Here is a 25,650-nt window from a genome sequence, read left to right on the forward strand (position 1 = left end):
TTCTGGGATAAATATCCAAGAGTGCAATTTCTAGGTGGTATGATAGTTGTGTGTTTTGTTCTTGCTAAGGAACTGCCAGACTTTTCTAGAGTGGCCGTATAATTTTATATTCCTACCAGCATTGTATGAGGAGTGATCCAGTTTTCTGCATGTCTTCACCAGCATTAGAAGTTTCACTGTTTTCAGTTTTAGCCCTTCTGATACATAATGTTGGGCTATAACTTTGTGGTTTCAAGGTGTACTTCTACAGGAGCTAATGATTTATATGTTTATGTATGAACTTTAATGCCTATAACAAACACTAAGAAGGCTATGCAAATAAATATACTCAAAAACAATACAAATAAGCCAAAATTCTAAAAAATTTCAAGTGACACCCTTTTTTTTTTTAACTTTTCTAATTTATATTTGGGATTTTTAATTTATATTTTTCTGATTTATATTTTCTAATTTATATTCAGAGTAAACTGAAACTGAACTGTTATCACATGCACAGCATTTAATGGGATAGCATGTCTGGTTAAACAGGTCTTCACATCTATCTAATGTAAATATCACATGGTCTGTTGTACAAGAACCTTCATGACTTTAATAATTTTGTAGTTTAATTCATCTTCATTAGTAAAATAAAGCTTTAATTTAGGATTACATGACTCATGTATGGCTTAAATTTCTGCATTGTTTTAGGTGTATTCACTTTCTTTAGTATATTGTATTTTTTACATCAAATGCAGCTATTACACATTTATATTGTGACAACTGAATTAGTAATTACATAGAATATTTTTGCCACTATCATTTGTAATGGCTCAGTATTAGTGATTTGACTAATTTTTTATTCTTCTTTTAATTCAAAGAATTTAATCCAGATATTATTGACATTTTGAGTACTCCAGAAAGTACAACTCAAAGCAGGACCTCAGCTTCCCAGACTGAAATTTCTGAAGAAAATATTCATCATGAACAGCCGCCTGTTTTCAATCCATTTCAGAAAGAAATGTTCATGTATCTGGTAGAAGGATTCAAAGTATCTAGTGTGAGTAAATTAGTTACATGGGAAATGTTCATTCACAAAGAAGGAGTGGAGGTTTTATGTGTCTGTATTGAGTTCAGTTCAGTTGCTCAGTCTTGTACAACTCTGAGACCCCATGGACTGTATCACGCCAGGCTTCCCTATCCATCACCAACTTCCGGAGCTTGCTCAGACTCATGTCCGTTGAGTTGGTGATGCCATCCATCTCATCCTCTGTCGCCCCTTCTCTCTTAGGATTAGAAGTGTCTGTATTACATGTTTTCAGAATCATATTCTTACACTTTCACAGACTTTTCTGAAACTCAGACAACTTGAATTTTAATAATGAAGTAAAATGTATTGCTAATTTGCCTTTTTCAGAACTACTCACTTCATGCAGCATTGGTTTTTAAGTCTATAACCTAAAAGCTATTTTCTAATATTATAATTTATTAAATAAAATCAGCATCAGAAAAGAATAGGAATTTGATGATTACTATGAGAGCTTAAACTAATAACCTGTTTTTAAAGGACTTTATTTATAGCTGCTTACTCTAGAGTTATTATTATGGATAATTATGAAGTGCAGATGTTGGCTTAAACAGGTCTAATATCTTCAAAATTATGTAGGGAATACTGAGAAGCATCAGGCTCCATTTATCATCAACTCACTTAGGTTTTTGTGGTCATTTATAGTTGAACATAGGGGAAAAATTGGTCAGTACACTCATAGATAGCAAAGGCTAATCTAATTCTAGCAGAACTCAGAAATCATGATTCTGCCAGTGTAACTAGATTTGGTTGTCTGCAGGTTCCACTTAGAACTGAGTCATTCACAAAGAGCCCTTAGGACTAGGAGTAACTGGAGAGCCATTTCCAAAACTCAAAATAGACTCTAAAATGTACTGATTCCAGTTTTTAAACCAGACAAAGGATATTTGATCAGGATTAGGTTAACCCTTGTGGGACCACCTTTGAAAGCACAGCTTATTTGGTTATTTGTTAAGGGATATTGATGGTCAATTTATATACAATTCTTAATTTGTGACAGTTTTACTCAATATTTCAGTCTTCCCTGGTGTCTCAGTGGTAAAGAATTTGCCTTCCAATACAGGAGGCGAGGGTTCGATCCCTGGGTCAGGAAGATCCTTTGGAGAAGGAAATGGCAACCCACTCTAGTATTCTTGCCTGGAAAATCCCATGGACAGAGAAAGTTAATGGGCTACAGTCTATATATGCATGCTAAGTTGCTTCAGTTATGTCTGACTCTGCGATCTTATGGACTGTAGCTCGCCAGGCTTCTCTGTCCATGGGATTCTCCAGGCAGGATTACTGGAGTGGGTTTCCATGCCCTTCTCCAAGGGATCTTGCCAAGTCAGGGATCAAACCTGGGTCCCTTACATCTCCTGCATTGGCAGGCAGGTTCTTTACCAGCGTCACCTGGTCCATGGGGTCTTAAAAGAGTCAAACACAACTTAGCAACTAAACAACAACAGCTAAAATATTACTAAAATATTCAATATTTTAGTACTAATTCAAGCCTCTATTATGAATCCTTCTCTTTTATATTGTAAAATCCAGGTAGGCTTATTTACTGTTGTTCTTTGATGGTGTTTTTTGTTTGTTTGTTTGTTTTTTTGCCATTTAAAATTTCCAAACCCTGGGCAGTTTTTTTTTTTTTTTTTAAGTGTCTTAGGACTTTAGCTTCTTTATCTCTCCCTTTTAAATTGTGGTAAAATAAGACTTCCCTGATGTTTCAGACAGTAAAGTGTCTGCCTACAATGCGGGAGACCCGGGTTTGATCCCTGGGTTGGGAAGAGCCTCTGGAGAAGGAAATGGCAACCCACTCCAGTACTCTTGCCTGGAAAATCCCATGGACAGAGGAGCATGGTAGGCTCCTACAGTCCATGGGGTCTTGAAGAGTTGGACACGACTGAACGACATCACTCACTCATACATAACATAAATTTTGCTATTTTAACAATTTTAAATGTACAAATCAGTGATATTAAGTCCATTCACATTGTTGTGCAACCATTACCACTGTCCATCCCTAGGAATTTTTCCGTTATCGGAAACTGAAACTCTGTGTTCATTAAACAGTAACTCCCCATTAGTCTCTCCCCCAGTCCCTGATAAACCACTGTTCTGTTGGTATATATTGCACTTGTTTATCCATTCATCCATCAATGGGTATTTGGATTGTTTCTACCTTTAGGCTGTTTTGAACAATGCCGCTATAAACATTGATGCACATCCATCTCTCTTAAAACCCTGTTTATGTGGATGTGTATATCTTCCTAATTTCAACTGTTTGAAAATTCTAGAATAAAACATGTTCCATGATTTTTTAGGGCTGTGTTAGTGTTATTATATTATTGCTTAAGATATTTGATCCTAATTCATTCCTGTTTTGATTTAAGGCTTCAGGTAAAACCAGTAGTTCCAAACAGCAGTGGGCTAAAATCTTGTGGTCTTGTAAGGAAACCTTCCGGATGCAACTTGGGAGACTGCTCGTGCATATGTTGTCTCCAGCCCACCCTTCACAAGAGAGAAAGCAAATTTTTGAAATAGTTCGTGAACCAAATCATCAGGAAATACTGCGAGACTGTCTTAGCCCATCCCTGCAAGTAAGTACCCCAATACTTCATGAGTAACAGCTATTATAAAACTATACAAATCAAGAACTGAATTTAAACTGTATTTTCATGCCAAATACCATGAATATAGTTTTCTAACTAAACAAATATTTTCTGAGGTCTTTTTTCAGATGCCACTTACCAGAGTCAATTTGTTTAATCTATTTAATCCCCCTTCCTTTTTCCAGTGTTTAAGTTCTATACCTGAGTTCTTATAAGATCCTTCATAGTATGTTACTAAATCTTGAAGTGTTTTCTTTAAGAACTGTTTGGAGACTTTTTAAAGCATTATGTTATCCATGAAACATCTATACTGAATGGCCCAAGTAACAGTACATATAACATATTTCAAAAATATTTACAATAAGTTAAAATATTTGTTGATCATCTGGAATGGTAAAATCAAAATACTCAAGCTGTTTTGGAATCTATAAATTCTATCACTTAGCAAGCAGTAGATGGAGGATTTAAGTGGTGTAACCATTCTGTTTAGCAGTTTCTTATGAAATTAAATATACTCTTAGGCTGTGATGCTAAAATTCCATTTTTAGATCTTTACCTAAGAGAAATTAAAGCATATGTACATAAAAAGACTAGTAGGAGAATATCTGTGACAGCCTTTTTACTAATAGCCAAAAACTGGAAATAACCCAAGTATCTGTCAGTGGGAGAATGTGTAACTAAACTGTGATATATTTATGCATTAGACTGTTGTATAGCAATGCAAATGAACTGACTACTGATGCACCCATCAGTATGGATGAAGCTCAAAATCGTGGTATCATTGAAAGGGACAGCCAAACACCAAAGAGTAGGCATTTTATCATTCCATTCATATGAAGCCCAAGAAGAGGCAAAATTAAGATACAGTCAAAGAGCTGTTCTTTCGTTGCTTTATTCTCAGCAAAGCTGCCATCCCTCTGAATCCAACCGTGATGTTTCCAGTTCTCTTCTACCAGCTTCACTTCTCCACTTTTCCGTTTCTGTTGGTGGTATCCTTACTGCTTTCAGCTTGAGACATTGCAGCTGTGGTTGACTTTGTTCTCTCTTGAATCTATTGTATCACCAAGGCCAGTCATTTATTTAGTCCTGTCTTTCCCTATATTCTGCCCACCCTCCACCCCCCAGTTTAGGCTTTCACCCTCTCCACCTCAAGACCAAATTATTCTATCTGGTAATTTTTTTAAGATTTATTATCCTTCCTGCTAAATCACTTCAGTTGTGTCTGGCTCTGTGGAATCCAAGGGCTGTAGCCCGCCAGGCTCCTCTGTCTATGGGATTTTTCCAGGCAAGAATACTGGAGTGAGTAGCCATTTCCTTCTCCAGGGGATCTTCCCAACCCAGATTCCACTAGCAAAGCCCTCGTGGTTCAGATGGAAGATTTATTATGTCAACATTCAAATAAACTTAAAAGTTGGAAGAAATCAAAAAAGAACCCCACATGACCATAACCTGACTTTAATTTTTCTTTGTAGTACTTTGAAATAAAGTCAGGTATCAGATTATTTTACCTGTAAATACTTCAGTCTAAATCTCTGCTAATAGGACTTAATTTTAACTTATCACTCTCTATGATAGTAACAGTAATTCCTTCTTCTTCTTGTTCAGTCGCTAAGTCGTGTCCAACTCTCTGTGACCCCATGGACTGCACTACACCAGGCTTCCCTATCCTCCACTATCTCCCAGAGTTTGCTCCAATTCATGTCCATTGAGTCGGTGATGCCATCCAACCATCTCATCATCTGTCGCCCTCTTCTCCTCCTGCCCTCCATCTTTGCAGCATCAGTCTTTTCCAGTGAGTTGGCTCACTTACTTATTATCATCTAATACCCAATGTTTAAATTTTCCCAATTTTCTTTTAATTTTTTAGATAGTTTTTTGATTCTGGATCCAAACAAGGCCCACACAATATTTATTTGATGTGTGCTACATTTTTTTAATCCTTGTAATTACTGTCCCCAGTCTTTTTTTTTTGACTGTCATTATTTGTTGATGAAACTGAGTCATTTGTTCTATAGACTCTCCCACAGTCTGGATTTATTTAGTTGTATCCTTGTGGTTCTAGATCTAGAGGCTTGACTAGATTCCAATTTTTTTATTTCCTATTTTGTTTAAAAAAATACTTCATTTTCCATTACATCATGGCAACAGGCAGAAAACATCTCATTGCTCTGGTTTTTGAGGTGGTAGCAGCCTGATTCATCCATTATAAAGTTCACCCTCAGTCCTTAATTATTTTAGTAACCATTAATGATAGTTGCCAAGATCCACTTTTTCATTAGGAGTTTCAAAATAGTGATTTCTCTGTGTTTCTCATTCCACCATCATCTGTTAGCTCTGATTCTTCTATAGGGAAGAATATTCCCTTAGTAGCTGTTTGGCTACCCTAAAATATAGTCTCTGTAGGAAAGGCAAGATAAAGGCTTGTTTCTTTCATCTGTTTGTTTTTAGAATAATAACTTGGTGCCCTAGCAAACTCTAATTTTTGTATTTGTTTTTATATTTGAGATGTTGTCATGAACTCAGGTATTGTTTTATAAATTTTATAAGTAGTTTCAAATCTTTGCAGTTATTTTTCTCTTTCAGGTTCAAATGAACATGTCTGTAGATTCAAGTTGTTGTATGCTTTTAACATGGCCTTTTTAATTTTAACAAGTTAATATGATTAACTTGAGGCTTCCCAGGTGCCACCATAGTAGAGTCCACTTGCCAGTGCAAGTGATGCAGGAGGTGCAGGCTTGGTCCCCTAGAGTAGGAGGTGGCACCCACTGCAGTATTCCTGTCTGGAAAATTCCTTGGACAGAGGAGCCTGGCAGGCTACAGTACATGGGGTCTCAAAGAGTCGGACATGACTGAGCGACTGAGCACAGCACAGCTTTATTAACTTCCTTCCATTCTGAAGCAAAGAATGTCCCAGGCTCGTCTTGTATATTTCCTTCCCTAGACCTGCAACCAGACTTTTTCCCCAAGAGGCCCGTTTCCTTTTAATGAGATAATAGTATTTAGAAACTACAAATCTAAGGACTAGGTATGTTAATTTCTATTGCATTGTCATTTCTTCTCAGCGTTTTTAGTGGGCAAAGCTAATAAACGTGTGAAAGTGTTAGTTGCTCAGTCGTGTCCAACTCATTGCAACCAGATCTCTCACATTGCAGGTAGATTCTTTACCATCTGAGCCATCTGTAAAATGTCAACCTGGTTTCAAAATCAAAATTGTGAAATACAGCACAGTTGAAGAGTTTCTAGTTTTTAATCTCTGTAGCCTTCCCTCATTCTTTCCCTTTCCCTGTAGCTTACCATCCTTATTTGGTTTTTATTTGTTTTGGAGATATAAGCAAATTTGTGACACACACACATGTGGGCATGCGTATGTGTTCTCTCTCTCACTTCTTTATATGAAAAAAGGTAATGAACCATACACATCCTTCTCACTCTGCTTTCTTCAGCTAACAATATGTCCTGCAATGGTTCCGCAGCAGTATAGAGAGCTCTTCTTATGCCTTTTTTATAACTGCCTACAAGCTCTATTCCATCTGTAGTGTGCCTGATTTTTAAAGCTCCAAGCTTCTCTTCAATTGAATCTGGTTAATTCTCTAGCCAGTCTGTGGCTACTCATCTTTTCTCTCATAACATCTTCATATCCCATGTTGTCCTTCTGATAGCTGCTTTTTTCATGTTATCTCCACAGCACGCAACGCTCTCTCTCCTCCCCTTTGTCTGTCTATATGCCTGTTGTGTCCATTTAGCCATGCACCCACATCATATGGTACCACCTTCAAAATCTTCATTCCTTCTTTTAGTCTACTCAGAACTCTTCCTTCTTGAAACTTCATCGAAAATTTTATTTTTATACATTGTATTATTTTCTAAGAATTTGTGTTTAAATTCAATTCCTTAAATCAGTTTCCTGAGAGCAGGAAATAAGATTTCTATGTGTGTGTGTCTCCAAAAACAACTTTTCTAGTTCCAGAAACTACAGTCAATAAATGATTGATCAGAAGATGTTAAAATGAGCTATTAGAAACAGCTTCAGTGTCTAAGAAAATCATGTTTCTTTGGACATTCAGAATGAAAAAAAACATTTCTGATAGTTTTTCAAGATGATTTTAAAATGTCACCGAATACTAAACAAATATTTTTAGAGCTCTATCAAGATTATTACCTTTAAGACGCACATATGAAAATATTCTAGTCATTTGCCATTCCTCTTTATTTGCCAACTCTTCAGGCCTTTTACTTGCAGAGCATCTGTTCCTTTTTCTCTTTTGGTCAGCTAACAGCTGTCTCCTGACTAATTTAAAATGTTGCATTAAAATGAGCTTTGCTATTTTCATCATTGCATATGTTCATCTTATGCTTTTGGGAAATGACATGATGTGATTCAGCATGTGAATTTAAATATCACCTAAAATGTAATAGTTTCCAAATCCATTTGTTGACTATTCACAGTTTAAAATATCATAAAGCCAAATACAGTGATATTTGTGTGAATGCAAATTGTTAAAATATAAAATTATGCATGTTTAACTTGTTGGCAAAGTTAATGTCTAAATAATATATAGTGTACACTTAACAATCAGGTGTAATATCTCTGGCATGAAAGAGCCACTTAACGGAAAAAAGCTTTGATCTGCACAATAAATAAAAAGCACTAAAACTGGCATGTGTGTGCATATCAGTCACTCAGTCATATCCAAATCTTTGTGACCCTGTGGACTGTAGATTGCCAGGCTCCTCTGTCCGTTGAATTCTCCAGGCAAGAATACTGGAGTGGGTTGCCGTTCTGTTCTCCAGGGGATCTTCTCAACCCAGGGATTGAACCCCAGTCTCCCACATTGCAGGCAAATCTTTACCGTCTGAGCTGCCAGGGAGGCCCATAAAATTGGTCTAAACAAAGCTTATATAAAAATAAAATTTCACGTTTCCAAAGTCAAATAATCGTCTAAAGCAAAAATGGTAGCCATGTCTTTTGGAATCCCAGCATAGATAATAAAAGTATGCATGTGTGCTCAAAAAAAAAAAAAAAAAAAAAAGAGCCACTTAAGAAATCGTGAATCAAAGTTTGGTTTAGTTCTACACTAGGAAGGACCATTTTCATTTTCTTAAGTAACATTTTCATTTTGTCTATAAGGCCTGTTCATAAAAGACTGACCTAAACCAACCCTTCTCACAAATATTCACATACTGAATGCTGACATCTTAACTGGTTTTGGAGTTTTTCACCTTTTGTTCTCCCCAGGGAATAGTGAATGCTTACAAATGGATCCAAAGATACTTTTTTGTTCTGGTATTTTCTCCAGTGTTTATTCTCCCAAGCAGAAATTAAAGAGACTCTTACCTTAAGATTTAAAGGAAAGTTTCCCTTCCAGTTCAGTATTTCTATGAGAAGAACTAAGAATTATTTTCCTTCATCCCAAGCTTATTTTCTGTCTTCCTTTAGCAAACCCTCTCTAAAATTCTTTCCTCAAAAGCTTGTGTGCTTTTTTCCTTCTTTCCTTTATTACTTCTATTCCTCCTTTCTTCTTTTTTTCCTCTTTTTCTTCCATTTTTTTTACCTTTAACAACAAAAATTTTCAAACATACTAAGAAAAATAGAGACTAGTGAATACTTAATACCATATGACCATCTCATAGGTCTAACTATTGTTAGTATTTTTATCATATTTATCATAATTTTTTTTCCTGAGGTATTTTAAAGCAAATTATATAAATCACAACCTATTTTCAAAAGACTTTTTTATGTCACCATAACATTATTATACTTAACAAAATTAGCATATACTCTAATGTCATCATATACTCAGTGCATAATCATTTGAGAATTTCTTCAGTTGTCCCCAAAATGTCTTTTTAGCTGATTTATTTAAACCAGATTCAGCCAAATAAATGCAGCAATAAAATTTAATTTACTGTTAAAGAATTTAAATGTAAAAATACAAATTCTTTATGACTTAAAAATTTTTTTAATTAAAAAAATTGTTCCTTTTTTTTTTAAAGCATGGAGCCAAATTAGTTTTGTATTTGTCAGAGTTGATACATAATCACAAAGATGAATTGACTGAAGAAGAACTAGACACAGCAGAACTGCTTATGAATGCTTTAAAATTATGTGGTCATAAGTGCATCCCTCCCAGTGCATCAACAAAATCAGACCTTATTAGAGTGATCAAAGAGGTGAGTCAGTGAAACCATAAGAAACAGTTTTCTTAGGAGATCCCATTGACTGTAACTAAAGAATGATTGAGAGATTTTTTTATTATAGAGTACCACTGATGGTGAATTTCAAATGATAATTTTCTTATACTTTATATTGCTTTTTTATGAGAAAACAAATAATCTTATTTTAAGGAGCATTTTATTCTCTGTGGTCATCCATATTCATTACCACTAGCTTTCAGGGAAGAAAAAGGTTTTAATAGTGACAAGCAAGTTGAATCATCCGCCTCAAGTTGTCAGTTCTTTAGTGAAAAAGCAAAATAAGGAAGCAGGCAGCTATGCAAACCCACTGGGTTTGGCAGCCCTAGTTAACTATTCCACCCTAATTTCTGTGACCCAAAGCGTGTGGAAACAAAGGGGAATTAGAACATTATTTAAGTAGCTGATTATTTTAATATTCTGGTCTCCAGGAGACAATTTTTTCTCCTTTGTTAACTTGGTTTTAAATTTAGTTTGCTGGGTTCTGTGCCAGTGTTAAATGATAAATAATAAGTTTTATATAGTATATTATTATCTAAATCTTTTAGGAACAAAGGAAATATGAAACTGAAGAAGGTGTGAATAAAGCCAACTGGCAGAAAACAGTTAATAATAATCAGCAAAGGTAGGATTTCATGTGTGCTAAAAGTTATATCTTCTAGGAGCCCCATTATATTTTGCATATGCTTTTAGTTTTAATGTACCATATTTTGATATACATTTAATGTTCCTACACATATGCTTAACTTACAGGCTTCTTGTCTGTTTAGTCTCTTCCAGCGTTTGGATTCAAAATCAAAGGATATATCTAAAATAGCTGCAGATATCACCCAGGCAGTGTCTCTTTCCCAAGGAATTGAGAGAAAAAAGGTGATCCAGCATATCAGAGGAATGTACAAAGTGGATCTGAGTGCCAGCAGACACTGGCAGGAGCTTATTCAACAACTGACGCATGACAGGTGGGCAACGTGGGAGGGCTTTCAGTGGTCTTGCATGAATGTTTTATATTGATGTTATTTTCACTCTAGAATAAAGATTCATAGTGCTATCTCATTAGCTTAAATATTTTTGTTTAATCATTTGTAATTTATTTCCTCTTAAAGAATATGCCTATGAGAATTTTTTAATTCTTGGGAGGGAGAAAAAATAATGAGAGAGAGAGAGACATTAGCTCTTCCAGAGAGTAATACCTGTTTATTGGCTTTCTTTTTAACATACTATCTTTGCAAAAGAATAGGGAAATCACTGAAACAAGACAGTTGGGAAATACATCTTTTTCTAGTTAAGACTTCAGTAACACAGTTAAAAAGATGCATCACAGAGGGAGGTGGGAGGGGGGTTCATGTTTGGGAACGCATATACACCCGTGATGGATTCATGTCAATGTATGGCAAAACCAATACAGTATAATAAAGTAAAAATAAAAATTAAAAAAAAAAAAGATGCATCACAAATAGTGAAAAGAGGGAAATTAAAATATTATTCTCTGAATTTGGTTACCATAACTGATTAGTATTATGACTTTGAGGAGCTATATACTAAAGCAAATTCTAGGTGAATGAATAAATTAAACTTAAAAAGTTTACAAAGCAGAAGAAAATAGAGTATTTATCAACTCTGGTAGATAACTTCCTAAGATCAAACACAATTGAAGAAACTACAAAGAAGAAATGAATGGCTTTGAACTTTAATTTTTTTCCAGTGTATTTAACAAGCATAGCCACAACAAAATTTATTTTCAGCATGTATTTCAAAGATAGTATTTTTATTATTTTAAAATTTCATAAAAGTTTGAAAATAAAAATTAAAATCCCAAAAGTTTGAGCAAAAGACATGAATATATTCTTCACATAAGACAAGTAGAATTAATAAGCAGTTGGGAAAAATTGAATATTGCTAGAGGCTAATTTAGTTTTTTAAAATCTTTAGATACTATATTTTACCTTTTATGTTAAAATAAAAAGTTTCTTTAGGAACTCATCTCCACAGTAGGAATAATGTATCTTAACTCTTGATCAGAGGTTTAGTGGCATGGTATACTGTGACATAATATATCAGGAACCCTATAAACAATTTATTTCTAGTTCCAGTTATTCTATTTTAGTGATTCTGTCCTAAGGAAAATATTCAAAATATGCAAAATCAATAAACAAAGATTTTCATCTCTGCATTTTTTATGTTAGTGAATGAATTGGAAACAACTAAGTATATAACAATAGTAATAAATACAGTATGATCTTTTCACTCAATATAATATTAGCCATTTAAAATGGTAATAATAAAGAAGGCAGGATATAGGAATGTGTATATAAGAAAATATGTGTGTATATCAGTTATAACTGTAATTTAAAAAAAAATCACTAACAATATTTTGCTATGTTTGGGGTTAGTAGGATTAAGGGTAATTTACTTCTCTTATCTATTTCTATAAACTATTTCCTTTCATTTCAAATGTTAATTTATTTTAAAACATTTTTAGAAATGTAATTACTATAAAAATGAATAATTTTGTTTGTTACATTAGATAATAGGCAAAATGGGAAATGAAAAAAATTTATTTGGAAATTGATTTTTTTCTTTAGTTGATCATACGAAGTCTAATATATCACAAAGCATATATAGTAGTCATGCTGTATCTTTTTAAAAATTTAATAAGTACAAGAAACCAGTAGCGGTTTCTTGCTTGCCTTGAGTTTCTCCTTGCCTTGAGGCAAGGAGACTGGGCTCCAGAGCAGAGGGATATTTTTTTTGTTGTTATTCTTGTGTACCGTGTGTATGCAGTGTGTTTGTGCTCAGTCGCTCAGTCGTGTCCAACTCTTTGCAACCCCATGGACTGCAGCCTTCCAGGCTCCTCTGTCCATGGGATTCTCCAGGCAAGAATACTGGAGTGGGTTGCCATTTCCTCCTCCAGGGCATCTTCCTGACCTAGGGATCGAACTTGCGTCGCCTGAGTCTCCTGCATTAGCAGGCAGATTCTTTACCACTGAGCCACCTGGAAAGCCATGTGTATGCATATCCCTGTCTAGTTATATAAATAGTTGGGATTTTTCAATTGAGTGGATCAGTTTTGACTTACGTATTAAATTTTTACATAGTTTTTTTAAGTTATAAGTACTTCTAATTGCCATTTGAACCTTTTCTTTCTACCTGTAGAGCAGTCTGGTATGACCCCATCTACTATCCAACTTCATGGCAGTTGGATCCAACAGAAGGGCCAAATCGAGAGAGGAGACGTTTACAGAGATGTTACTTAACTATTCCAAATAAGTATCTGCTTAGGGATCGACAGAAATCAGAAGGTAATAGTGACTTCTTGACTCAACATATAAATAGCAGATAACTGTGGTCATTACACAAAGATGATGTAATCTCTTTTCCTCGACAGATGTGGTCAAACCACCACTCTCTTACCTATTTGAAGACAAAACTCATTCTTCTTTCTCTTCTACTGTAAAAGACAAAGCTGCAAGTGAGTCTATAAGGTAAATTTGAATCCATAAGACATCTTCTCTTTTGTTGAATGTGTTAGAGACTTTAATAGTCTATTGCAGTGCTTATGTGATGTTTATTTTAGATAATACAGTGGTGTAAGAAAAGACCTGAACGTGGCTCAAGAGAGGACAAAGTTGAAAGGCCAAAACCCAAAGAGATCAGACAGTTTTGATAGGGAGTTTTCATTGGACTTCAGTCTTAGTCTGTTACGTGAGAAAGATAAGTCACACCTAACGTGTCATAGCATTGTTGAGGATTGTGGGTCAGTAAGGTAACTACTGATAGGATTGTCACTGTGGTTGTAGTGGAGGTTGTTACCAGGCCCATTTTATAGACAAAAAACTGAGAGTCAAGATTAAGTGACTAGACTAAAGAATAGAAGAACTTTTCTGACTCTGAATCCCCCTTTTCTCCTAGAATGCTCCATTTCTTTCCTGGGTTTGTTCAGAGGCACGAGCGAATGTTTGCTTATGTACTGGAAAATATAAAATATTGAAGTCTCTTTTAAATAACTGAGTCCTTGTATTCTGCGTAGGGTGTAGGGATTATTCACCTTTTCTAAAAGTTTCCATTTTCTCTGCTATTATAATGTCAGAAATGAGATAATATTTTCATGTGGACTCTAACAAAGACAGTCTATGCTTTTGAAACTCTTGCCTGCTCTGCTGAAATCTTCTACTAGATCAAATCAAGCTTTTATTCTCTGAAATTGTTCAAAACATTTAATCACAGTAATTTTAAATATGTTTTGACAGAGTCAATCGAAGGTGTATCAGCGTTGCACCATCTAGAGAGACAGCTGGTGAATTGTTGTTAGGTAAGTTACATTTTGAAGACTTTTATACATATTCACTGTGCCTATTTTATTCTTAGATAATTTAAAACATTGTTTTAACAAACTGCCATTAAATGAGATAAACTGTCTCTAATATTGTATAGGTTATTTTGCCTTAACACTGTCTATAACGCATATGACTCATGAATGTGAAGAAATGACAGTCTTTATTTTTTGAAAAGCATATGAATGGCATTTTAATTTTTATAAAGTTAACTTTGTTCATGAGTATACATTTTTAAATTTGTTTCCTTTATTATGTATCAATTTTTACTTCTAAAGTAAAGAATCATTAGTATGTTTATATGCCTACTGTTTTAACGGATATCCCTATACACATGAAATATATCCACCTTGAGATTATTCTTAATTTATATTCTTCACTGTACTTCTGAGAGAAAGGCCAAAACTATCCGTGGATAGTTACATTTAGTGAGAAATTTTTTCCTCAAGACATGAAGAAATAGAATTAAACCACATAGTCTCTGTTTCCTTAAAGAACTGATTTGTATGCTGTGAGCCAATTGTTCTCAAATCAGGGGCATCCAGATCACATGGGAACATCTAAGAAAAATGAATTCTCAGACCCCTGCCCAGAGCCACTGAATCTGAAACTCTGTGGATGGGACCCAGACATTACATTTTTATACACTCTGCAGTGATTCTGCTGCTGCTGCTGCTAAGTCACTTCAGTCGGATCTGACTCTGTGCGACCCCATAGACCTCAGCCCACCAGGCTCCTCCGTCCCTGGGATTCTCCAGGCAAGAACACTGGAGTGGGTTGCCATTTCCTTCTCTAGCAGTGATTCTGACACGCCCTCAAATTGGAGAGTCACTGCAGTAGACTAAAGCTATATAGCCTCAAAGCCCTAACATGCAGAGTTTCAAGCTTGCCAGGGCTGAGCCCCACAGTCACTAGGATGGAGATGGTGCCCTTCTTTGAACTGTCCATACCAGGGCTCAGGGTGACCAGCATCCAGTGCAGAGCTCCAGGAAGTTCCCACTGTTTGGATATGTGATGTAGGGATGTGCATTAACAACAGCCTATCAAGCAGGAAAATTGGCTCCATCAGGGCTCAGACAGTAAAGAATCTGCCTGCCACGCAGGAGACGCGGGTTTGGTCCCTGAATTAGGAAGATCCTCTGGAGAAGGGAATGGCTACACGCTCCAGTATTCTTGCCTGGAAAAATCCATGGACAGAGAAGCTTGGCGCGCTACAGCCAATGGGGTCGCAAAGAGTCGAACATGACTGAGCAACTAACACGTTACTTTTCTGCCCTATTGAGTGTTTAAGTCAGCAAAATAATTAAGGATTCCTCTTTTGCTAGAAAATTTAGTTTATAACTTGAATTCAGTTAATGTGTACAAAATAAAAGTAATATGCTAGTAACCTAAGAAGAATACAACAGCCAACACTTTTTAGCACTAAGCACCATACACTGTTAATAAACATTTTATGTATATTCTATATAATTCCCACAGTGACCCTATGAAATAGAGTCTTCTCCCTACCCCATTTCTTTTTATAAGGAAACTAAAGCATAGTGGAGTTAGGCAGCTTGCCCAGGATCTCATGGACGCTATTCAAAAATGAAAGTGAAAGTGAAGTCGCTCAGTCGTGTCCAGCTCTTTGTGACCCCATGGACTGTAGCCCACCAGGCTCCTCCATCCATGGGCTTCTCCGGGCAAGAATACTGGAGTGGGTTGCCATTTCCTTCTCCAGGGGATCTTCCCTGATCCAGGGATCGAACCCAGGGATCGAACCTTAAGAACTCCTTCTGGGTTCTGGGATTCAAATTCGGTCCAACTGACTCTAGAGGTGCTTTTAACTATATAGGATAATAGTGCACAGACGTTTTTAAACTCACAGCCAATTATTTTCTGCAGGTAAATGTGGAATGTATTTTGTGGAAGATAACGCTTCTGATACAGTTGAGAGTTCTGTGAGTAACGGTTTAAATTTGCGTTTATATGAATCTAGACAAATTCCCACATGTAAAAGTTTAATACAGCCAGAAAGGAGGTAGAACTGTTAAGAATTCATTTCTTGTCACACTCTGTGTAAATTTGTCTGAATTCCAGTTTTTTAAGATAATTTTAAAAAGAAGACCATGCCATCCCCTCTGACTCGTGTTCTGAGTCTCATAGCAGCAAGTATTATGGGTGAGATTCTGAAGCATTCATATTATTTCTGTTTATGTCCATTCTTTCTCACTACTATCCTCTGTAGCATCAAAATTCTTGCCCCTCCCTGTTTATTGTCACATACATTTGCCTTCAAATTAATTTAATAACTTAAGTAATCCTAATGTTCACATAGCTTAGTAGTCATAACTTTTATTCTTCTGGAAATACTTATATTAATCTGAAAATAACAAAAAGGACTCAATTCACATTTTGGTACAGTAAACATTTTATTTGTTTGAATTCATTTACATGCCATTAAAATACTGCTTTGAGAGTCCTGTAACAGGAGAAATAAGGCTCTTTGTTTCAGAAGTTCTAAAGCCTGGAATTCATGAGGATGCATTTAAATAAGATTATGTACAATTTACTGATTAATACATATTTGATTCAAAGAAATTAGGGAGTGAAAACATAAAATATTATTGTAAAGTAAATCATGTTAAAAAATCATTAAAGTGTTTCATATAATCCCCCCAAATTGAATAGGCATTGTTTCGTGATTTGCATAGCATTACTACGGTATTTATCCCAGCTAGCAAAAGTATAGTTATGTTATTTTTAAAGATGTATCTTTTTAGAACAAAAGAGTTTAATAGTTGATACATGAATCAGCTTTTTTTCTGGGTGGGTCCAAAAGATGAGCTTTTCCACCTAAGTGGAAGCTCTAAAAAGACCCTTGCTTTTTAATAAATTGAAGGATCCTTCCTTTCTCTGTACTTTTGTAGCATTTGTGCTTATTTCCTGTGTGACATTTGCTGTCTTGCCTTTCCAAAGCATGTGCCAATATCCTGTGCCCCCTTTTTATCATATATAGATTTATTTCATGCAAAGCACTTACAAGCACCTTGCCTGTAGATGCTTAATTAATGTTTGTTAAATTGAAAGTATGTTGAATGTTGAAGCTAAACAGGGAAGAATTTGGTTTTAAAAATGAGAATATTACCTTTTCATTAAAACATTTTGCTTTCCTTGTAGTATATTTCCTGCCTCCATTTCTAAAAATTAGTTGGGACATAGTAAGACACACATAGAGCAGACCAAAGTGTCACTTCCTCCTTACTGCTGTTTTTCAAATTCCTCTTTATTTTTGACTCCTAGAGATATCATTTTCCCTTACTTTCTTGCAAGCTCAGCTATACATTTAAAAGAATATTTGCTTACTAAAAGAAGTCAGTCTGAAAAGTCTACATACTTTATGATTCCAACCATATAACTTTCTGGAAAAAGGAAAACAGAGGCAACAAAAAATCAGCGGTGCTGAGTGGAGCAGAAGGGAATTTCACAGCAGCGAGACTATTCTGTATGATACTGTAATGGTGGACACATGTCATTAAATATTTGTCAAAACCCATTTGACCTATACAACACCAAGATTAAACTATGGGCTTTAGTTAAGAAGTGGCTCATCAGTTGTAACACATGTACTACATGAGTAGAAGATGTTCACTGTAGCAAAACTGAGTGCAGAAACGCTATATGTGGTAACTCCATACTGTCTGCTCAGTTTTATACACATAAAACCTCTGGAAAATATAGCCTATTAATAAAGTTTAAATGAAGTTTATTAACTCAGTTTTTTTTTTAGATTTTTATCCAGCATTTTGAAGTGTTTAGTAGCAGGAGGATTTTTAGAGAATCTTATCTGCCACTTTGCCACAGAAGGAAGGCTTTATATTGCACTTTGATAGTGTTTTAAAATGTAAAATTAAAAAAATTCTGTTTTATGTAGAGCAAATGCTTTCATGTTATTTCCTTTGACTTTAGAGCCTTCAAGGAGAATTGGAACCAGCATCATTTTCCTGGACATATGAAGAAATTAAAGAAGTTCACAAGCGTTGGTGGCAGTTGAGGGATAATGCTGTAGAAATATTTTTAACAAATGGCAGAACACTCCTGTTAGCATTTGATAACACCAAGGTAAATTTGCCTACATTTATAGATATACTTTTTCAAAAAGATCATGGAATCAGTTTAATTACACTCATACTGACTAAATGAAGTTTTAACTTAAACTTTAACTATTTCTGAAGTCAAATGAAAATTACCCTATTTCTTAGTACTGATTAAAGTAAATCTTTGACTATTTTTGTCCTCCAAAACTGTATTAAATTTTTATTCCCCAAAGTGACTGTATCTGTAATAAGTAAATAAATAAATGTATAACCAACCTGAAGTAGTTGAACCTTGATAGTAGATTTCATTTTTGACAAACCCTTTCTTGACTGCCACGTTGCTTCAGCTACTGTGTGTCTGCTTGTCTTGATAGAAAACCTCTTGGAAGAAATTGTATGTGCTTGCTGCTTCCAGTTCCTCTCCTTGGATTCTCTTTTGAAATGCTCCAGGCAGACTTTTTCCTCACCACCCCACCGTGACTTGTGGTCAGCATCACCAGTGACCTGAATGTGGCTAAACCCCACAGTTGTGTTTCTTAGTCTTCATCTTACTTGACTTAGCAGCAGCATTTGACATAGCTGGTTATTCTTTCTTTAAAGAAAGTGGGGGGAAACCCTTCCTCACTGGATTTCTGCATTAAAGTCTAATTGGCATCTCAAATTTAACATGGATAAAACTGAACTTCTTATTTTCCCCCTAAAATCCCCAGTTTTACCCAGCTCCATAAATGGCAACTCCAGCCTTTCTCCTTGGCCAGTTCAAAAACCTTGGGGTTATTCTTGACTCCTCTTATTCTGTCATCCCACTTATTCTGACTCCTCTTAATCATCTACTCTTTTCAGTAAATTCAGTTGGTTCGCCCCTCAAAGTATACCCAGAATCTGAGTGTTTCCACCGCTGCCATCCTGGTCTAAGGCACTGTCAGCTCTTGCTTAAATCATTGCACTAGCCTCCTCACTGGCCTCCCTGCTTCTGCACTCCCTCTTCTTTCAGACTGCTCTCAACACAGCAGTTAAAATGGGTCAGATTGTGCCATTCCTCTCCTCAGAGCCCTCTGAGCACTGTCTTTGTCACTCCATTGAAAGCCAGGATCTTACAGTGTTGAATAACCTAGCACTTCCTTATTCTTTCTGACCTTATCTTCTACTGTTCTATCCTTCACTGTCTCTAGTCCATCTGTGGAGACTTCCTTTTCCTTGACTATAGCAGGCACACTGATGCCTGAAAGCCTCTGCACTTACAGCTCCCTAAAATGCCGCCTGGAATGCTTTTCCTCTTAGAAATCTACATGACTCACGCCCTTACTTTTTTCAGGTTCCCTGATCAAATGCCCTCTTATCAGAGAGACTTCCTTGATTATGTATTTAAAACAGCAACCCCTTTCTTACTCCTACCCCCAGGAACCCCTTTGTCTCCTTGACTTCCCTCTCTTTTCTCTAGAGCACTTCATAGCATCCAACAGTGTCTGCCCAACAGAATGTAAAGACTGTTTTATCAAGTGCTACAGCTGTAGCATGGTATATAGGTGCTCAGTCGATATTTGTTGAATGAATAAATGTTTCCTTTTCCTTGCAGAGTTTAGTATGCAAACTGTCATAAATTCTCTCCCACCAATCTTAGCTTCAGCATCTGGCAACCTTCAGATTCAGGCTGTAGGTTTAGGTTTTTATTTTTGCCTTTAACATTTTTTTTTAAATTCTGATTAAAAAAAATAGCATGGAAGTTGCCATCTTAACCATTTTCATGCATACAGTTTAGTAGTGTTAAGTATATTCACGTTGTTGTGAAACAGACCTCCAGGTTTAGGTTCTTAAATACCCTGTGATCTTATGCCTGTTCCATTACTAAGCTCATTCTTCTCATTCACTTTTAGTCTCATCTCTAATTATCCACATCTTTGGCTCATCTTCCTATGCCTGAAGCATATACACATTTAAGAGGGGTAATTCAAATTTGTTTTTAGAAAGGCCTTGTTCCTGTATTTTTTTCCATTTATTACCAATTATCATTTAATTGCTTTAGAAGAAATCAGAACACCCTTTTTCTGTGACAGAACTTTTCTGAATCTCAAAAAAAAGAGTTCAAATATTAGTTTTCCATCAGTAGTGAAAATGAGATATCGTGTTTTTATGTAGGATATTTTATTTCATTCTCATGAAATAAATCTTACTATCCCCATATTTGGAGAAGACAATGGCACCCCACTCCAGCACTCTTGCCTGGAAAATCCCATGGATGGCGGAGCCTGGTGGGCTGCAGTCCATGAGGTAGCTAAGAGTCGGACACGACTGAGCGACTTCACTTTTGCTTTTCACTTTCATGCATTGGAGAAGGAAATGGCAACCCACACCAGTGTTCTTGCCTGGAGAATCCCAGGGACGGGGGAGCCTGGTAGGAGATCGTCTATGGGGTCGCACAGAGTCGGACACGACTGAAGCGACTTAGCAGCAGCAGCATCCCCATGTTACAGTATGGGAACTACAGTGCAAAGGGTTTAAGCAAGAAAAAAGACCTGGTCTGTCTAATTCAGAAAACCGTGCTCTTTCTACTACAGCGTGTTTCATTTATATAGATGAAGACACTTCATTTTCTTTTACTGACTTTTTTTTCCCTTAGGGTCTGTATGTAAGTGATTTTTCTGTATAGACTTCTTAGTTTCTTACTGATTTCTCCAGCTGCAAAACATAGTGGTTAAGAGCCAAAAGTAAATGAATGTAACAAAACAGAACAGATTCAAATATGAGGAGAACAAACTAGTGGTATGAGTGGGGAGAGAACAGGCAGAGGGGATTACCAAGTACAAACTACTATGTAGAAAATAAACTATAAGGGTATACTGTATAGCACAAGGACTATAGTCAATATTTTATAACATTTAAATGGAGTATAATTTATAAAAATATTGAATTACTATGTTGTACACCTAAAGCTAATGTAATATTGTACTTCAATAAATAAATATATATAGCACAACCTTTAGAGGAAGACCTAGATTTGACCTACATAGTAGTTTGTACTTGGTAATCCCCTCTGCCTGTTCTCTCCCCACTCATACCACTAGTTTGTTCTCCTCATATTTGAATCTGTTCTGTTTTGTTACATTCATTTACTTTTGGCTCTTAACCACTATGTTTTGCAGCTGGAGAAATCAGTAAGAAACTAAGAAGTCTATACAGAAAAATCACTTACATACAGACCCTAAGGGAAAAAAAAGTCAGTAAAAGAAAATGAAGTGTCTTCATCTATATAAATGAAACACGCTGTAGTAGAAAGAGCACGGTTTTCTGAATTAGACAGACCAGGTCTTTTTTCTTGCTTAAACCCTTTGCACTGTAGTTCCCATACTGTAATATGGGGATGCTGCTGCTGCTAAGTCGCTTCAGTCGTGTCCGACTCTGTGCGACCCCATAGACGATCTCCTACCAGGCTCCCCCGTCTGTTATTGGGCAAAAAGTGTTTCCTTGAAGGACTTGAGATTAGTAACATGCCTATGATATCATGGATTCTTTGGAGGAAAGCGTCAAGACTAAAAATAAAATCTGGGCTGTGTTTTTTCTCCTTCCGTTCTAGGTTCGCGATGATGTATACCACAGTATACTAACAAATAACCTCCCTAATCTTCTGGAATATGGCAATATCACCGCTCTGACAAATTTGTGGTATACTGGGCAAATTACTAATTTTGAGTATTTGACTCACCTAAACAAACATGCCGGCCGATCTTTCAATGATCTCATGCAGTATCCAGTGTTCCCGTTCATACTGGCAGACTATGTCAGTGAGACCCTTGACCTCAGTGACCCATCAGTCTACAGGTAACTGAAGACATCATCACCTATTGGCTTTGTCAACGTGCTGAATTTATGTCATTAATGTTCTTCTCGTGAAAATTTTCAAACATGCAAAAACCAGAATGAGTGTGTAATAAACCCCCATATGATCATCACCCCAACTCAATAATTATGAAAATTTTTGCCAAACTTGCATCATCTTTTTTTCCTTAAGACAAATCACACACTTTTATGTCATTCGTATGTTCTGTAGTATACATCTCTTAAGAAAAAAGTAAAACATTTTGTTACATAACATCAGTGCCATTATCATATCAAAGAAAATAAAAACAATTTCATGGTATCATCTAATATCCAGCCTATTTTTAAATGTCCCCTGATTATATCAAAGATGTCTTTTTATATAGTTGATTTGCTTGAATCAGGCTCAGTATCCCGTTTGGTTGCTTTGTCTCTAAAGACATAAATCTTAGAACAGCCCTTATTTTTATGTATGTATTTTTCTCTTTATTCCTAACATTGGCTTGTTTAAGGAAAAAAAGGTCATTTATCTTGTAGAATGTCCCCTGTTCCACATTAGCATTTAGCTTTTTCCTCTAGTCGCTGTATTTCCTAGGTACTGGAAATTACTTCTAAAGGCTTGCTTAGACTCAGGTTCAACTTTTTTTTAAGCAAAAACTCTAGAGGTGGTGATGTGAATGTTTTCTTGCCCCATATCAGGAGGCATATGATATCCCACTGTTAAGGATGCTTAGGCTGATCTGTGGCTTCAGCCCCCCATTGAACTTCTTTGTTTCATTGATGATTATTTCTTGAGTCTGTGATTTCACTGGGGGTTACCAAATGGTGATTTCCTATTTTCTCATTTCTTGTACATTTATTAGGAGAAAGCACGTAAGATGAGCCTGGGACATTTTGTTGTGTCAGAGAGCAAGAAAATTAATATAGTCTTGTCAAAAGAGTGGGAGCCATATTTGCACACCCATGTTCATTGCAGCTTTATTCACAGTAGCCAAGAGGTGGAGGCAGCCCAGGTGTCTATCTGTGGATAAATAGTTGTGGCAAATTTGGTGCATACGTAATATGGAACATTATTTAACATTAAGAAGGAGGGAGGTCCTGTCACATGGAAGAACTTTGGGGATATTGTGCTACATGGAATAAGTCAGCCACAAGAAAACAAACACCGTGTGATTCCACTTACTTAGGTTGTTTAGGGTAGTCAGAGAGTTAAATGGTGTTTGTTGGGGGGTGGGGGAGGAGGGCGAATGGGGACATGGGGAGTTGCTGCTCAGTAGGTGTAGAGTTTCAGTTTTACAAAGTGAAAAAACTGTAAAGATCTATTGCACAACAGTGTAAATTAGCTAACACTATTGAGCTAGGTACTGGAGGGTGGCTACGATGGTAAGTTCAGTGATGTGTGTTTTTTTACTATAATTATAAAAAAATAAAGGACTTAGGAGCCAACTTGAAGTGGCTCTCACTGCCAAAGATAGGACAATCAGAGCATCAAAAAGTATAAAGACCATAACTGATTGAAACACATATAAGTAAAAAGAAAACACTTAAGTTAATGATACTCTTTCAGTTCAGTTCAGTTCAGTCACTCAGTCGTGTCCGACTCTTTGCGACCCCATGAATCGCAGCACGCCAGGCCTCCCTGTTCAAAGGCCCCTAAAACAAAGCAAAACTAAACTCATTGGTTGCTGTTGGATGGGGCAACAATTCTCTACTTTTGAGATTTGACAGCTAAGGAAAAGAATTAAGCTTTTATCCTGCCTTTCCTGAAAGAGTTGCATTTTAGAGTAACCAAATAGCCATAGATGATGTGGGAATATTCTGTTTCTTTAGTTTTAAATAACATTCTCTGACTATTATCAAAAAGTCAAGAAATAGCAACTCTTGGCAAGGACGTGGAGAAAAGAGACCCTGTACACTCTTACTGGGAATGTAAACTGTTGCAACCACTGTGGAAAACACTATGGAGGCTCCTCAAATATTAAAACTATCCTATGATCCAGCCATTTTACTTCTGGACATTTAATCCAGAGAAAATTAAAACACTAACTCTAAAAGATACCTGCACCCTCATGTTTACTGCAGCATTATTTGTAGTGGCCAAGATACAGAGACAACCTAAGTGTTCATCAGTGAATGAGCAGAAAAAGAAAATGCCACACAGACACATACACACAAGAATACTATTTAGTGTTAAAAAAAAAAAAAGACTGAAATCTTGTGACAACATGAATGGCCCCTGAGGGCATTATGCTAAGTGAAAAAGTCAGACAAAGACAAATACCATACAGATAAGTAAGGAGAAAAGGAAAGATATACCCATTTGAAATGCAGAGTTCCAAAGAATAGCAAGGAGAGATAAGAAAGCCTTCCTCAGTGATCAGTGCAAAGAAATAGAGGAAAACAATAGAATGGGAAAGACTAGAGATCTCTTCAAGAAAATTAGAGATAGCAAGGGAACATTTCATGGAAAGATGGGCTCGATAAAGGACAGAAATGGTATGGACCTACCAGAAGCAGAAGACATTAAGAAGAGGTGGCAAGAATACACAGAAGAACTATACAAAAAAGATCTTCACAACCCAGATAATCACGATGCTATGATTACTCACCTAGAGCCAGACATCCTGGAATGCCAAGTCAAGTGGGCCTCATGAAGCATCACTATGAACAAATCTAGTGAGGTGATGAAATTCCAGTTGAGCTATTTCAAATCCTGAAAGATGATGCTGTGAAAGTGCTGTACTCAATATGCCAGCAAATTTGGAAAACTCAGCAGTGGCCACAGGACTGGAAAAGGTCAGTTTTCATCCCAATCCCAAAGAAAGGCAATGCCAAAGAATGCTCAAACTACCACACAACTGTACTCATCTTACACACTAGCAAAGTAATGCTCAAAATTCTCCAAGCCAGGCTTCAACAGTACGTGAACCGTGAACTTCCAGATAATCAAGCTGGTTTTAGAAAAGGCAGAGGAACCAGAGATCAAATTGCCAACATCCGTTGAATTATCAAAAAAGCAAGAGAGTTCCAGAAAAACATCTATTTCTGCTTTATTGACTATGCCAAAGCCTTTGACTGTGTGGATTACCACAGACTGGAAAATTCTTCGAGAGATGGGAATGCCAGACCACCTAACCTGCCTCTTGAGAAATCTGTATGTAAGTCAGGAAGCAACAGTTAGAACTGGACATGGAACTACAGACTGGTTCCAAATAGGAAAAGGGGTACATCAAGGCTGTATATTGTCACCCTGCTTATTTAACTTCTATGCAGAGTACATCATGAGAAACACTGGGCTGGATGAAGCACAATCTGAAATCAAGATTGCTGGGAGAAATAACCTCAGATGTGCAGATAACACCATCCTTATGGCAGAAAGCAAAGAACTAAAGAGCTTCTTGATGAAAGTGAAAGAGGAGAGTGAATAAGTTGGCTTAAAGCTCAACATCCAGAAAACTAAGATCATGGCATCTAGTCCCATCATTTCGTGGCAAATAGATGGGGAAACAGTGAGAGACTTTATTTTCGGGGATTCCAGAATCACTGCAGATGGTGACTGTAGCCATGAAATTAAAAGACGCTTA

General features: G+C 36.4%; 1 protein-coding gene across 1 annotated transcript in view; it reads left to right on the forward strand.

Annotated features, from left to right (window-relative positions):
• Nucleotides 1-25,650, forward strand: part of LYST (lysosomal trafficking regulator) — a 134,811-nt gene that overhangs the window by 72,394 nt on the left and 36,767 nt on the right. The window contains exons 29-39 of the mRNA XM_052640484.1: nucleotides 858-1,036; nucleotides 3,436-3,642; nucleotides 9,649-9,825; nucleotides 10,395-10,471; nucleotides 10,617-10,805; nucleotides 13,000-13,145; nucleotides 13,232-13,328; nucleotides 14,094-14,155; nucleotides 16,062-16,117; nucleotides 18,126-18,278; nucleotides 21,825-22,069. Of these exons, the coding sequence (XP_052496444.1) occupies nucleotides 858-1,036; nucleotides 3,436-3,642; nucleotides 9,649-9,825; nucleotides 10,395-10,471; nucleotides 10,617-10,805; nucleotides 13,000-13,145; nucleotides 13,232-13,328; nucleotides 14,094-14,155; nucleotides 16,062-16,117; nucleotides 18,126-18,278; nucleotides 21,825-22,069 (1,588 nt within the window). The remainder of the gene's footprint in view (nucleotides 1-857; nucleotides 1,037-3,435; nucleotides 3,643-9,648; nucleotides 9,826-10,394; nucleotides 10,472-10,616; nucleotides 10,806-12,999; nucleotides 13,146-13,231; nucleotides 13,329-14,093; nucleotides 14,156-16,061; nucleotides 16,118-18,125; nucleotides 18,279-21,824; nucleotides 22,070-25,650) is intronic.

The sequence above is a fragment of the Budorcas taxicolor genome, chromosome 5 (assembly GCF_023091745.1).
Source record: "Budorcas taxicolor isolate Tak-1 chromosome 5, Takin1.1, whole genome shotgun sequence".
NCBI classification, from domain to species: Eukaryota; Metazoa; Chordata; class Mammalia; order Artiodactyla; family Bovidae; genus Budorcas; species Budorcas taxicolor.